Source organism: Mus caroli, chromosome 6, assembly GCF_900094665.2.
Source record: "Mus caroli chromosome 6, CAROLI_EIJ_v1.1, whole genome shotgun sequence".
In the NCBI taxonomy this organism is placed as follows: domain Eukaryota; kingdom Metazoa; phylum Chordata; class Mammalia; order Rodentia; family Muridae; genus Mus; species Mus caroli.
In genome coordinates, this window is record NC_034575.1 from 59,012,262 (window position 1) to 59,028,497 (window position 16,236).

The 16,236-nt window shown below is 38.0% G+C and overlaps 1 protein-coding gene across 5 annotated transcripts in view; it reads left to right on the forward strand.

Moving 5' to 3' along the window:
• The window catches only part of Grid2 (glutamate ionotropic receptor delta type subunit 2), a 1,450,739-nt gene that overhangs the window by 1,293,967 nt on the left and 140,536 nt on the right, over window positions 1-16,236 (forward strand). For all 5 annotated transcript variants that reach the window (XM_021164478.2, XM_029478539.1, XM_029478538.1 and 2 more), the window contains one exon: window positions 411-577. In XM_021164478.2, coding sequence (XP_021020137.1) covers window positions 411-577 — 167 coding nt within the window. The remainder of the gene's footprint in view (window positions 1-410; window positions 578-16,236) is intronic.

Sequence of the window (16,236 nt, forward strand, 5' to 3'; positions counted from 1 at the left end):
AATGAGCCGGTAGCTCCACCCTTGAGCAGGCAGGTTCCAGGCTGGGGGAAGGGAGGCCACAAGTAGCCTAACAAAATCAGCATCTCTCAACAATTCTAGAAGCATAGTTTTTGAAAATGACCATCTATATGGTAAGACACAGTGCAAGCTCAGAAATATGTCTTTAACATTCTTGCAGTCCACATGACAGCTATAATTCAGGGATGCTTTTATTATCAGCCACACTGCCTGAAAACATGGATACTAGTCTACCTCCACCACATGAAAGAGCTATAGACTAACAGAAACACAAACATGAGTTTGCTTAAACACATGTAGCCTATAATTTTTGCATATACTACTGTAATATTTATTATTCTATGAATTTTTAACCTTAGGTCCTATTTTGTTTCTCCTCCATAATTTCACAGGTAAAATATGGAAACTATGCTTTTGTATGGGATGCAGCTGTGTTGGAATATGTGGCTATTAACGACCCCGACTGTTCCTTCTACACTGTTGGGAACACTGTTGCTGACCGGGGTTATGGCATTGCACTGCAGCATGGAAGCCCCTACCGTGATGTCTTTTCACAAAGGTAAGGCTACGAAATCATCTATATAAAAAAGGAGGGAATTTAGACCTTAAACATGTACTACACTACACTGTTCCATCACATTTTCCTTGTGCTACAAAAAGCATTACACAAAACCAGTTCCTAGAAGTGGGTCTTACAAGAAAATTCTTGTCTAAAACATGGACTATTTCTCCATATTAAGATGGGAGTATTGCCGTTTATAACTTCTTTTCCTCTCCAAAATTGTATGTGCCAAGTAGAGTTTATGTGCTACAAATTCCAACATTAGCTAAGCAGACTAGTCTACACGGTAGGAAGTGAACAGCAGAAAGTTGTGGAAATTAACTTATTTCTAGAGACATTAAAGCACAAAAAATGTACTTCAAGACCAAATTAGAATACTAACTTGCAGATATATACATGGGATATATTCATCTGAATTTTATGAAGGAAATGGTAACATCTTTACAATTCTCCATCTGGTGTTAAAGTGCATATGAGATGTGTGTCATGGAACACAAGAAAGAGATTGTAAAGTCAGTACATCCAGCTTCACACTAGAATGTTCCATGACAGAAAATAGTTTAGCAATATATTTGTTTGACAATATATTTAACATTAATGATATCTGTTGGAGAGGACTGCACTGTTTTGCTCTAGTGACAAGACAAATTTTGACTTCAGAGAGAGTGACTGTCTTCTAAGTAGAGAGATTGTTTATGTGACACTAATTGTTCCCTCTATTACTTGTTACTCACTACAAGATAATGCCAGATCAGAAAGGCACTTAGAGTCGGACAGCAAGCACAAGGCATAAATTTCAGCTGTGATTTTTCAAATTGCTATATAGCAAAAGAACAGGAAATTCAGAGGTGCTATGTATAATTAGGCCACTCTCTATATGAAGTAACGGAATCCCAACAAAAGATTCTAAACACTGTTATTAACCTCACTTTACATTTGAGAAAACATATTCAAAGGTTTATAGTTTTCCAAAGTCACAAAGCTGAGAGGCAGAGCTGGCCTTTGAACCCACACTAACATGTCAAGATCCTACCACATGCATGTGTGCTGGACTTGAGTGAGAACCATCCAAACTGCCAGTGTGCCTGCTTGGGTAGTTATCTCCTTCACAATAGAGTGCTGGGCATCTATTTAAGTCAAACGTAGATGGTTTTTAGAAACTTAAGCAGTCAAACTGAGAAACCTCCATTAGAAGAACAGAGCAGATGATAGAAACTGAAACTCTCTTATAGCAGCTGGGCAAAGACAAACATGTCCATCAGAAATGGAAAACTTGGATAATGCTTCAGCATTTCTTCTATCCCATCATCTTTTGCTACAAGTAGCTCAAAGCTCTAGTCAACCAAGATGTTAATTCTTCCATCATAGAAGAACCGTAGTTCATTATGACTTTAATTGGTAGACTCCAAATATCCCCTCTTACCTAATTTATTTCACAGTAGTTTGAGCAGCTGGGGCAGAAGTTATATGCAATTGTGAGCCATCTTATGTGGGTGCTGGGGACAGAACTCAGACTTCAAGCAAATAACTGAAATCTGGAGGCTTTAATGAGTGAACAGAACAATACTAATTAGTATGCTCTGTTCCACCTCTCTAAGCATCCTTCCTTGCAGAGGTAGGGCCCACCTGCTCTGTGACCAAGTGGCACTAACAGCGTCAACACAAGTGACAAGCTTTGTGTGCTTCCCATACAATAAAACAGAAAAGAAAAAGAAATCTGCCCTTTTGTCATAACTGTGCTTCTGTCCCTCCATGTAGGGAGTTCATCTGAGGCCATATTTATCCCAACCTGAACGATCTGTGGTAGAATCCCACTAGTGTCTAAGATGACCTGGTGAATAGAATAGTCAACTGTACAACGAATCTGAAGGAAAACTGAGACATATTGGAGAATACAGGAACACAGGAATGAATCGTAATTCATACGTGAGCACCTATCACTCACTGTAACCTTGTGCTCATTGTCCTCAGAACACCTGTGGGTAGGTGCTATTGACATCCAATTTTTATAGTCAGGAAATCTGACTAAGTAACAGCTCTGCTGGTGGTTCAATTATAATTAATAAGTAGCTGGGCTGAGATTTGAACCTCCAAAGTCTGAAGTGTGAAAAGAAGAGGAGGAGGGAATACTTAATGCTCACCTGGAGGACTGTGAATAGGAACATAGGAGACACGATAAGGAGAAGTGAGAAAATGTGTTTGTGTGCATTGAATTTGTAGTGGCATATAGATGTCTCTGTGAAAAAAATCAGAAGTACAAGATAGAAGGTTCAGCAGGATGGATGAAAGAAATAGAGTTGGGGTATAGTTGTACGAAGTAGGAAAGAGCCACTGGGAGACAGTATGTTGAAAGAACCATGCCTTGGTTCTGACATTAAAGAAGAAAGAGAAAGACAAAAAAAAGTGACTTTAGAATGAGTAAACACAGCAACCTGTGAACCTTCCATTCCTAGGAAGGATCATTCCTGAACTGTGTGATTATTCTGTGGCTATATTATTTTTTCAACAAATCTCAAGGCCAGCTCAGCGATGTTTGGTGCCTCACCCTGAGACAGCACCTGTCAACTTTAAGCAAGTGTCAGAGCACCTAGGGGACCTGACAAAACAATCATTTTTGGCCTCCAGCCCTAGCATTTCTGATTCTGAAGTGTGCATAATTTTCATTTCTACCAGAATTCCAGTTGCTGCTGCTGCCATAGTCACACTGAGAAGCACTGCTTTAATAGGTGTTTGTTAACTTTCCTGCTCTTTCCTATTATTCTTTCCAATTTACCTCTTTTATTGCTTCCTTTGTCCCTTCTACTCTGTAATATATTTCACAACATTTAGAGATACTTTTATTTGTAAGGACAATTGTGGGCCAATGACCCCAACGTTCTTTTAACCTCATCTAAATGTGAGATATCATTATGGGTGATGATTGTGCTTGGTCTTGACTATTGACATTAACTGGTGCTAGGTCACCACATGCTTATTCATTGTCTCTACTGCAGTAATTTGGTGTGCTTATCATAGTCCCTTGAAAGTAAAAATGTTACCAGTTATAGTCACTAAAACTTTCCTAATTTTCATAGTGGGAGAAGAAAACATTACAATGATAGTTTTTTGATGTTTGAAAAAGGAAATCATGTGTCCTATATTCCAAGGCTCAACTCCAGTGTTTCCCATCTGTACCATATCAAAAATCCAGTAATTCCCTGTGAGCATAAACTAGAGGAGTGGGACTATGTGTTGTAAAGTCATGTTTATATAGGCTACTGCAAAGAAAGTCCAGAAAGGAAAGACTGACCCTGAGAGGGGTCAGATTACACATAATTCTATATTTCTCTAGTATTGTTCTTTGATATTTCTTTCTACCAATACAGTTGTAGTCCTCAGAGTCTACTCCATCTTCAAAACCATATGTTCTGAATGTAAGTAGTAGCGAGTATGGAATCAGACATGATGAAAATAAGAGCAGAAAGATATATATAAAGAACCGACAAGTTACTCTCTTTCTCCCTGCTGTCTTAGTTTCCCTTCCTACTGTTGTGATCAAATAGCATGGTCAAAAGTAAAGGGTTTATTTCAGATTACAATTCAGCATGGCAGGCCATCACTGACCGAAGTCAGGGCAGGATCTCAAATAGGGCAGGTACCTAGAGGCAGGAGCTGATGCATAAGCCATGAGAAGTACTGTTTACTGGCTTGTTGCCCTTGTTTTGTTCAGCCTGCTTTCTCATAGCACTCATGACCAGTCCAGGAGTTGCTCTTCCCTCAGTGAGTTGGACTCCCTTGCATCTGTCATCAACCAAGAAAATGCCCCACAGAGTGACAATAGGCCTTCTTACAGGCCAACATAGAGGGAGGAATTTTCTCAATTTAAATTCTCCTTTTTCCAAATGACCTGGCTTGTGTCAAATTGATGTAAAACTAGCCAGCACACCTGATAACTGATTTCCAAGGCACTGTGAGATCCTCAGAGCTGACTTGTACCTCTGCCTTACTTTCAGACCTCACATTGCCTCTGGGTAACTCCTGCCCTACTACCTGTCTCAGCTTTGAGAGCATGTCTACACACACACACACACACACACACACACACACACACAAAATCTGCTCACATATTGCTAACTTCTAAAGCCCGTTCACATGCAGATATCAGCCCAAACAGGACAATCACCAGTCCTTCATGAAGTGAGGCCCCCCTCACTTCATGACAAATAAGTCTAATTATCAGGACAAGCAAGTCTAATGTTAACTCAATAAACTCGATTTAAAGAGCTATCATTTGTTCTGAGATTTTTGTCTTTTTATACCAGGAGAATGCAATGTGCATTTAGGATAAAAGCATAGATTGGTCTTCTTCATTTTTTTTTCTAATCCTGAGAAAAAATTAAAACTGAGTCACCTCTACCAACACTTCCACTGTCTTCTTTGTAGACTAAGGTTCTTAAAACCTGCATGTCACTTACCTTTACTGTGCAGGAGTAGAGGTGTGGGGAGAGGTAATGAGTGTGTAAGCAAACCATGCAGGGCCTCCCTGTGCCTTCCTGTGGCAGTTTGGTGCTGGGAAGAAAGGGTGGCAGGCACTCCAGGTCCTAAGCCAGTGCTGCTGACTCTGCCTTTCAGACTCCTTACATAAAAAAAATTTAAAAATATATAAATAAAAGCCCTTTGGGAGGGTTTATGCAGAATTCTATGTCCTACTTTAAATCTAAGAACTTTTTTGACCTTCATTGCAGTATAAAATTGTAAAAAATAAATGAGAAAAGTGACTTGTTCAAAGAAAAGCTTAAAGAAAAAAACTTCAAGCAAAGCTTTTCTGTGTTATCATTGATTAAAATAAAAGGAGAACAAACTGAAGGCTTAAATGGAGTCGTCCCTTGAAACCTTTCATACACATGCTACAAATTTTTTTCCATTATGAAACAAAGGTTTGTAGAGCTAGCAAGCTGAATACAAAATGATCAGATTCAGTTTTATTCAGATGTGAAGGTGACCATTTTAGGCCTAAAATAGCCATTGTAACCATCATCTATAAAATCGTTTACTGAAAACTGGCTACCTTTAGGATACAGAGTCTGCATAATCTCACAAAAGATGAAGACATCCCTTCTGGAAAAATGTAAATAATGAGCCATTGCATGCCACCTTCAGCGCCTCTCACATCATCTGCCAACAGTGAGAATCCATCTTAACCCCAACAGTCAGCCACCAATTGACGTGTTCCCACAGCTTAGGGCGCGTCTTTCTTTGCCACCAGAGATGCCCTTGTGTACACAAGCAGTTTCACAGGCAGCACAGAGGAGTCATTCTTTTAAGAACCCAGGATTTAAGTCTCAGGACTGCCAGATTGCACAGGGGATAGTCCTAAAAGAATGTTATCACTCTGTTGAGTTCACACAGTATAGGAAGGATGGGACCCATTATAAACACCAGCAACCAGCATCTTTGGGTTCCCAACTTTTCCTGCTCCTGTCATTATAATTTAAAATCCATGAATCTCTGTTAGCGGGCTGTTTACTGTGTGACTTCACACCACTTCGACATTGCCATCTGTGAATATGTCGATGCTTCCCGTTAGAGGACTAATGTAGACAATAACCCCGAGGACACATAAAAATTTTGGAGACAGCCGAAAGGGAAAACACAGATTTGTCTCCAGCAAAGGGAACGTGACCGGATAAGCTTTGTGTAGAGAACCCCACCCAGCTATAACTCGCATTTGTGAATTTGATAAATTAACTTCATACTGAGCCAAAAGTAAAGCAAAGTTCATTAAAGATAGAAAGGGACTTGAAGGAAATCCTGTCTTAGACACAAGTGTGGGCTTCTGTGAAGGAGTGGCAGTTAGGGTTCTTTGCAGTGGAGATCTATGGGACCTTGGTGGCTCTCAACAATATGTTGACCACATATAAAGTGACATACATTTATGATGAACAATGACTTATACTGTAATCAGCCTCAGTCTAAGTCATTTACTGTCTATTGAAAGGTGAATACGTATCCTTCTGCTCATGTGAGGTATGCTAAGAACATGGAGAAATCTGGGTGTGTGGAAGTATTAGCAAGGTTTCCTAGATGAATTGGCGCTGAAAGGACAATTCAATAACTGAAGGTGGGGAACATTTATTTGAGCCAGTGTTCTCCATAATAAAGAAGCCCTAACCCTAATAACTCAGGAAGTGATTATATATTAAAGAAGTAACTGAAGTTAAATAAAGTCAATGAATTGTGCCCTATCCAGTATAACTGGTGGTCCTATAAGAACAGAAGATCAGAGAACAGACTTGCAGAGACCCAAAAGAGTTAAACCTCAGAAGCTATTAACCTTGCACACAGCCTGAACTAAAGCTTAGCCCCACGAATTGAGAGAGAAAAAGGCAGGTATTTTTCAAACTATCAGTCCTGTGTATTGACTTTAGGGAACCTAGCAACAAACAGAGTTGGTGAAGTAGAAAGAAAAGGAGAAAGAACTTCCATGAAGCATCAAGATGGTGGGCATACAGCCAACAAACCCTAGAGCAGATGGAAAGACAAAGGAACCTCTTGGATTCATTCACTGAGGCTAGAGATGCCTGGCCATGGTCGCTACTGATCCTGAGCATGATCAGAAGTCACTAAAGGATCTCAGGCATGCCAAACATAACAGGCTTAATTTCCATAAAGATCCATCTAGTTTGCAGTGTTAGTTATTATCTAGATTGTAGCTGTGGGACAGTTATCATAAGTGTATAGCACTAAATCAGATGACACGATATACACCCAAAACAGAGTTTAAATGGGGATGAGAATTAGATTTTAGAAATAAGGAACCAGGTGGAACATTTTTTTAACCTTGTATAAACTACAGAAGAAAGAATGGGGACAACTTAAGCAGTCCCCAAGTGCCCCGCACTCATGGCAGGATCTACTGTTCTTGAGTAACCTCCCTGATAGCAGCAGAGAGGACCAGTTCCATTTTTATTAGTTAACATATTTGGCAATAGCTCCTAAGGCATCTGCCAGTTCCAGTGAATCTCGGCCTTAGACTTTTGAACTCTGAGACTGGAGAATACTAAATTCATTCACACTTCTAAAAAGAACATGGTTGGAGGCATATTCTATAATACTGATATTTATAACACTGCCCAGAAGTGTTCTGTTTTGTATGTGTGAAAACTGCCAGAAGAATATGCACAGAACCTTTCAACTTACATCTCCAGCTTTGACATCCCTGAGGAAGAATGAGCTGCCTTCCAAATATAGTTAGCCAGGAGAGAGAGGCAGGGAAGGAAGAAAAGAAAAAGAGAGGAAAAATGAGGGGGAGAGAGTTTTTCCACAGTAGCTTGACAGCTTAACTGAGCTTTCAGGAAATACCTTACTTTTAGTACACAGCAGTTTCTTTCCTGGGTGACAGTCCAGTCCCTGTTGGACTCTACATATCAAGAGGTGATTTTATTAGGAGTTCTATCATTGGAGAAGCAAAAGTCAGGAAAACATATGTCTCATGTAAAGCCAGGGAGTCTCATACTTTATTTGCCAGCTATGCAGTGTTCAAATATTAGAAGGATTTAGTTTTATTAGCTATTTCTTCAAATGTCCCATTTTAAATGTCATTATGCCTTTCAAAAATGAGAGCAGGTTTTAGCAATTTATCAGTCAACATTTCCCCCTACATTTCTGGATGTATCTTAATGCAACACTTCTTTCTGATCCATGGGGGATATGATTCAAGATCCCAAGTGGATAAGTACAGCCCCCAGTAATGCTAAACCTCATATTTACGTAGTTATTTATCCATAGGCTTTGTATCATTGGCATGTAAGTATCAGAGTTGAGCCATCTTTCTGTGTTTTATGCTCTAATGCCTTTTTTGCTTCAGTAGTCTTGAACTTTGTGGCCATTATTAAGTAAAATGAGGGTTACTTCTTCACCAGCACTTTGCTATTGCAACAGTCTTATCAGCCTAAGGATACTGGCAAAAGAGTGGGTAGAATATGCAGTGTGGAGACAAAGGACAAAAACGTGATTCACATCCTGAACAGAACAATACAAGACAGCACCAGGTTATACCGTGATAGCATGCGATTTGAAACTTAGAATTCCTTATTTTTGGAAATTTTCACTTATTATTTGGGACTGCTTTTTAGAATTTTTCACTTTATAGTTTGGACTATGGTTTACCAGTGGTGATCACTGAAACTGTAGACATAGTGAGACGACTACTGTAGTGGGCTTGATGTAACCCTGGCTGTCCACTAGCCAGCTTTGTCACTTTCAACACTTAATGCTCATGTCAACTTTCTAATCATATTTCCCAATTGCCCTTTACTACTTTTTTATCGTCTTAAACAATGTCTGACTTTTCATGCCAGAAAGTTTTTAAAGGAGCATCGCCTCGTTGCGTTTTCCATAGAGGCAGAGGCACAAAGAGGGATGATAACTCTCTGGCCTCTGCTTTATTCATAAAACATTTTTGCAAAGTGCATTTAGTAATTTGCCATTGTAACCACTGGCATCAGGAGCTTTCAGGGCCGAGTTCTGACACTGTATTTAGTTCATCCTCTGACTGCTCAGCTAAAACTCCCATTTGTATGCATTTATTCTGCTCTACACATTATGTTATCAGTCACTTTCAATATTTCAAAGCCACAGCAGGCTCTTTCTGACACACATTTGTCAGAATGAACTGTCTTGATTGCTATTATTACAGACTCCAGTGCCTGACTAAGGGGAAAAGCTTATGTAGTACCAGAATATTGAAACTGCCCAATAAAACAATAGACCCAGGAGGGAAAAATAGAACAAATGTATTTAAATAGATGCCTTGAATGTCTGGGAAAATCTAGGATTATGAAATAAACATATAGAATTCAAAAACATATAAAGAAAATACGATGTGTTTTTTTTAAAGGCAATGAGGAATTGATTGAAAAATACTAGTGCCCTGGTGAATAAAAGCACATGTCTCCTTTCCTGTAATAGAGTTTGGACAGGCTTTGCTAATAGGGAGCCTACTAAACAGCAAAGGCTATAACAGAACCACACACTTGGGCTAAAGTGAATTTTATAAAACCTATAAGGAACTAAATAGAACTCCAGGCGCATTCCTCCCTGATCATGTTTGAGAGCCTACAAGCATGCTCTGGAAGGAAACTGCAGGATACCTCCTGCTCTTAACACCACCTTTTGACCTCATCTGTAGGTCAGGACAGCACACCAGAGAAGTAACTGGGAAATCCACTTTAGAATCAGCAAACCTGGTATGCAAAATGATAGGGCTTCTTTAAAATCTCTCAAATTTAAAACTATTATAAAGCATGACATAAGAAGACTACATAAATGATGGTAATTACTGTGACAAATCTCTATTTAAAAGGAACTTAAGATATAGAAAATGGAAGCTTTACCATCTACGCCACAGAAAACAGAATGGCTCAACCATGCTACGCTCCTGTTTTGAGAAATAGCATAACCTTATAAAATTATCTCACATCATATATTCTTCAATATATTTTTCTAACGAAATATTCAAGAAATCATCAAAAACAGAAAAGATTCATAGTTTGGAAAGTCTAGGTTTCCTTTAAAAAGAGAAAGGTTATCAAGGTACAAGAGTATGTACCTGCAAACACAGAAACTCAAGAGACTGAGGTAGAAAGATTGCAAGTTCAAACCCAGCCTGGATAACCCAGCGTGAGGGCCTCTCTCATAAAACACGTGATGGAGAAGAAGGACTCACATTCAAAATTGAGTAATACTATTAATATTAGAAGAGCTGTAAAGGAAAAATCCAGGAATGTTATCTGTCTAAAGACATAATGTTTAATACCTATATTGTTTAAAGCTTCAGGAACAAATTTTCTCCTTCTAATTCTACTTGAATCATATATTGAAATATTAAAAATGTGCTTAAAATATTCTAGGTATCTTATTTACACAGACATTATCACAACTTTCTTACAAATATAAATAGTTTGAGTATCAGTTCTTCATAAAAGCATGATTCCATGTTCACAGATACAACCATTACAATGAAATATACATTTCATTATAGACATACATTAGAAAATACTTAGAAGATTTTTGAGAAATACCATCCGTAGTTCAATTTCTATGTTCATAAATGGACATAATAATCCATTAAAAGTCATATGTCTTAAGATTTTCTAATTGAAAATCATGACTCAGATTGGATATAGATTATGTCATAAAACATAACTGCATATCAGTTCATGCCAACAAATTTAAAATACTAATATGATTACTAAAATGTTGATTTGATATTACAACAAAAATAATTGATTCTGCAATCAAATTATTTTCTGAGGGAAAAAAAAAGAATGTTATGTTTCAAGTTTTATCCACTTAGACACAACAAATCACACACTCACTCATGCACAAACACTGTGAGCCACACTCCTGGCTCACTGAGCCACATCATCTTCCCCATAATAGATTCATAACTGTCACATGAGAAAAGACTGCTATCATCAGGATAGACAACAATTCTAATACCACTTTACTAAAACATCCTGTGAATGGCTTGACCTTCCTCGGAACATTTCATATAAAGCCATTGTTTCTTTTAAGGTCACTGAGAACAGTTCTCCTACCAGGTAGCTTTGAAGATGTGATTTTTTCCAATGGATATTTTATTGCTTCTGATGGGTAAAAATGTGAATATATTCTTAGTTAAAAGAGGAAATGAAAATCTCTATACCAGTTGCATCTCTCTGTGATAACGAATTTCCCATCTAGCCTCAACGTCCCAAATTTGACTAAAATTCTAGCTCTCTTACATATAGTGTGTTTTGTTTATGTTCCTGTTTTCACAAAAGAGAAAGTGATACTATTTCAATGCACATTTTCTATAAAACTGGATATTTCTAAAAATAGAAAACATGTAGTATTTAATCCCAATGCATGATTACCTCCTAACAGCCTCACTCACAAATGAGTTTATGAGGAAGTAGCAGAAAGACTTATGAACAGTGTAAAGAAACAAAATAACAAAAATAAATAATGGTATTGTCAACCAATGCTAACATATAAAAATACTTTTTTTCTGTAATATTACATCATCAGTATCTAAGAGTAAGCATACTGTTAACTAATGGTCTCTACTTTTAAAAAGAGCCAAATCTAATTCAAACATTGCATGTACTTATTCCCAGCAGACTAGTCACTCAAATGTAGATTTTATAGGCTTTGCCGTGACACGCTCAAGCCACAGATATTATTCTGAACTGCCTGTATTTACCTGTAAACACACATATTTGCTGCAGAGAAAATGTGTAACTATCATTTCAACCATGCATTTTCACCCATTTTTATGAAGAAATTTCCATAGGAAACATGAGGGAAACCTCCAAAAAATGACAAATAGCATTGCATATTAAAATCGGAGAATGAATGTTCCAAGGAAGAATACAGTTTTATTTCAGTTTTTTAATTCATTCTTTAATCTTTTTTTACAGTTCAGTCTTTATCCCCTCCCAGTCCACCCTTCAACTGTTCCACATCCCACACACACCACAAGAGGATGTCCCCACTCTCCTCAACCTACCCCTCTTCCTGAGGCTCTTGAAGGTTAGGTGCATCTTCTCTGACTGAGTCCAGATCAGGCAGTCCTCTGCTGTATATGTGTTGGGAGCCTCATATAAGCTGGTGTATTTTGCCTGGTTGGTGGCTCAGTGTCTGAGAGTTCCCCGGGATCCAGGTTAGTTGAGACTACTGGTGACTTCCTATAGGGTCACCCTCCTCCTCAGCTTCTTCCAGCTTTTCTCTAATTCAACCATAGGGGTCACCAGCTTCTGTCCATTGGTTGGGTGTAAATATCTGCATCTGACTCTTTCAGCTGCTTGTTGGGCATTTTGGAAGGCAGTTTTAAACAATTCTGTCCTAGCTAGGCATGAGACACATATCTACAACCCCAGCACTCATGAAACTGAAGTAGCATGATGACCTTGCTATCCAATTAAACCCTTTAAAAGAAGTAGAAACAAGTGAAAATTCCCTTCTTTAATTCCTTTAAAAATAATTTTAGAATCAACCTCCAAATTGTCTTAAAATAAGTGGTAGTTATAATGCAATACATTTGTAGTTATGGGAACATTGAGGCTAGGCCACTGTTAACCCCAGCACATTATTACAACAAGATGCACTTCATACTTACAAAAGCACTGAGACAAGCCAGTTAGCCCACTGCCATACAATTTGGCTATTTCAATTTATTTAGTTGTGTCAATATCACTCCAGCTCCTGAGAGTTAGTCCAATGGCAATAATTGTGGGGTAAGTCCAAATTGATACCAAATATCATATTTAAAGACATCTTCTGGCCTCTTTGGAGAAATTGAGCCTGATTTCTATGATCAGTAAGACGTTTTGAGAACTTTGTGAATATTATAAAGGTCACTTGGAAGTTTCTGAGGAACGTATTGGAAAAAATAATGGTAATGCTTAGCTATATGTTTTATAGCTCTGTGCCCCATTACTCTCTTATTTTGTCTAAGAAATAAGAGAAATTCTTTTTAACGTGTCTGTTAATTATTTAATAATACTTTCTGTGCTTCAAAATCATATACCCCATGTAATTTTTATAATGTTATACATATTTTCATAGGCTTGGGGTAAATGCTAACATTCCAGTGTGGATCAACTCAATACATTTGAACTACTGGTAGAGGTGGAGAGTTCCTACTAAGCTCTAGAATCTTACTCCAGTAGAACCTCCCTATCATGTCAGTTTTAGCTCTGGTAAGACATAGGTGCCTTTCACCATAGTGTCTAGCCCTAAATGTGGAAAAAGCAAATGGAGGAAATACCATACACTCTTATCAAAGGCTCAAGAACAAATTCAGAAAAGAAAAGAAAGGAGTTGGGGGTCCTCCTATTTCTGTCCATCTCTCTCCCAACTTCAGAGAACTCAGACTCAACGCCCTGGTACTCATTTGTCTGTTTTCTGTGGTTGAGTTTTTACTTAACATGTTCTACTTAAGTTTCTCCTTGGGGGACTATCTGGAAGCTACATTGAGGACAGAAATCTATAGTTGGATTGCCTGAGGTACAAATTCCTTGTATCACCTACTATAGCTGCCAATTTCCTTTTGAGGGCAATCAGGATGTTCATTAGTAATTGAGTTGAAGCAGAGAGGAACTTCATTTGTACCGAGTCAGTGACCTGGATCAGTTTCAGAATGAATGTTGCCCAGAAATGGACCATTCCTTTCTACTTCCACTGGGATCTGGGACAGGGTTGTTGCTCCTACCTCCTTCATTAATATGGATAAGGATTCTCAGGAGCAGAAAACAAAGCTTCATGTTTGTCATTTGCATCTTAGAGGATCGTTTATATGTCATTTGTCATCAATCTTAGGGGACACCTAAGCTTGATAATTTGGGACTGGCCAAGTTGGGTTGTTTTCAGCTACATTATGTAGATGGTAATTGATGAAGTATGACAATACACTCAGGTGAATGACAGCTTCCAGAAATGCATCAAAAAGATTTAAAAGACATATATGGAGTACAGTGAGTGAGCACCAATATAAAATTGTAGAGATTCTAATGATCAAACAAGTAGTATTATTAAATATTGACATGATAACTAATGCTTAATACCAAAAGTCATCATAAGCATGCTACAACCAATCGCTGGTCTTAGAAATTTGTGTATTACCTCTTTCCTGTATTTGAAACTATCCTAAGAACTGGAGATTATAAATAGCTCAAGGGATTTGCCCAAGATCAGAGGAAAAGTAAACAGTGGTGCTGTTTTCAGACCCTAATCTTCCAGTATCCATGATTGTAACTAACAAGTCTCATCACCAGTTATGAGGGATAACAAAAGGGACCACCAAATTCTGAATTGTTTCCAGAAAAAGAACTAGTCATAAAAGGATGAAGGGGCTAATAACAACATCCTCATCATCAAGAGGTCAGAACAATTTCATTATTTGTGGTGCTTAATCTCCCGTGAATTTATTACTGAAGAAAGCAAGCTAGGTAACATTTATTTACAGTCTCTAAGAACTCGAGCACACATGTGTAACATGGCTGCAAGAAGAGCGACACTTTATGTAAAGTTGTTCCTACCCTTGTATGGGGTCTCCAGGTCACTGAGGTCTTCAGTGCAAACAAACATAGAACGTGGGGCATAAGGTAGAGCATCCATTAGCAGCAGTCCCAGCAGAAGGAAGAAAGCCTAGCATAGCAATCTCCAACCTCCAACAATAACAGCATTAGTCCAGTTGATGGAAGAGGCATATTTATCAAGCTTCCAAGGTCTGAAAGGCATTAAGTTCAGGTAAAAATGTGTTTAAAAACAGGGGAAAATGACCCCATGGCATCTCCAGGTTCAGAAACTCATGTAAGTGATTCCCTAGTAAATCAAAGGAAGTTCTCCAGGTGGAAAGGAGATAGATGAATGACACTAAGGTCAGCCCACTCTCTGCTGTATATGTATAGAGCAAGAAACGTATTACAGGCTCAACCAAGCATCACTAATAGTCTTCTGAACATCATCACTAGAACACACCTAACAAAAAATATACCCATTAAACTGTACAAAGAAAAACCTCTGAAACTAAGAGAAACTTGAAAGATGCCATATCGAAAATTAGAGGAGAGTGAAAAATGGAAAGTGATAGTAGAGATAGTGGCATTTGTGTTTTGCATTGTGTGATTGGCAGCTTAGAAACAGGCATCAGGAAACAGTGCTGTAATGGAGATTTAGCAAGTAGCAAGTAGACCCAAGCATAGCTCAGTCACCATTGGGAATTTCCATTCCTGTCTGAGCTTCTTTTGCATTTTAAATTAGACTTCATTCTTAAGAAGCCTCAGTAGTGAAAGCTGAAACCTTATCGAGATATAAGGTCTGACCCTATTGTAGTATTCCATTTTAAATTAAGCTTCTAATAGCCTCTTTTTTTTTAATAAAATTTCTCACATACACTTGACTTGCTATCATTCATGAATACCAGCATTGTTATGATAATAGTGCCACAAATAAGGAACTATTCTGATTTTTTTCTGATGCAGTCTCACAAGTATTTCTGCAAAATAGAGTAAAAAAATATAATTAGATATTAGAATTGCATTTATGAGCATCACCCATATAAATTATTTCATGTATAAATCAGGAAACCTTACATTTCTACCTACTTTTACTCTATGTTTCAGTGTCTCTTAAAAATGCTATCTCCATCAAAGTAGCTTTTATATATGTAAAATTATGGTCATTTCTCAAATTATACTTTATTTTTCTTTAACGGAGACCAACTTAAATGGTGTTATTTTGACTTGCCAGTAGATGGCTGAAGTTCCTATGGGAAGTTTTATACACAAAATAATCCTTAAAGCCAGAAAAAAAAGAACATACCTTAATTTTATTGTAAAAAGGAAACACATTATGAGATCCTATTTGATTCAATGAATAATTTGGCCTTTTTAGAAATGATTCAAGAAGAAATGATACATTTCTGTTGTTTTTGGACTGAAGAGGTTCTCACTCTTCTGACCCCAAGCTTGCAAGGTGTATTAGTCAGGGTTTTACTGCTGTGAACAGACACTATGACCAAGGCAAGTCTTATAAAAAAACAACATTTAATTGGGGCTGGCTTACAGGTTCAGAGGTTCAGTCCATTATCATCAAGGTGGGAGCATGGCAGTATCCAGGCAGGCATGGCG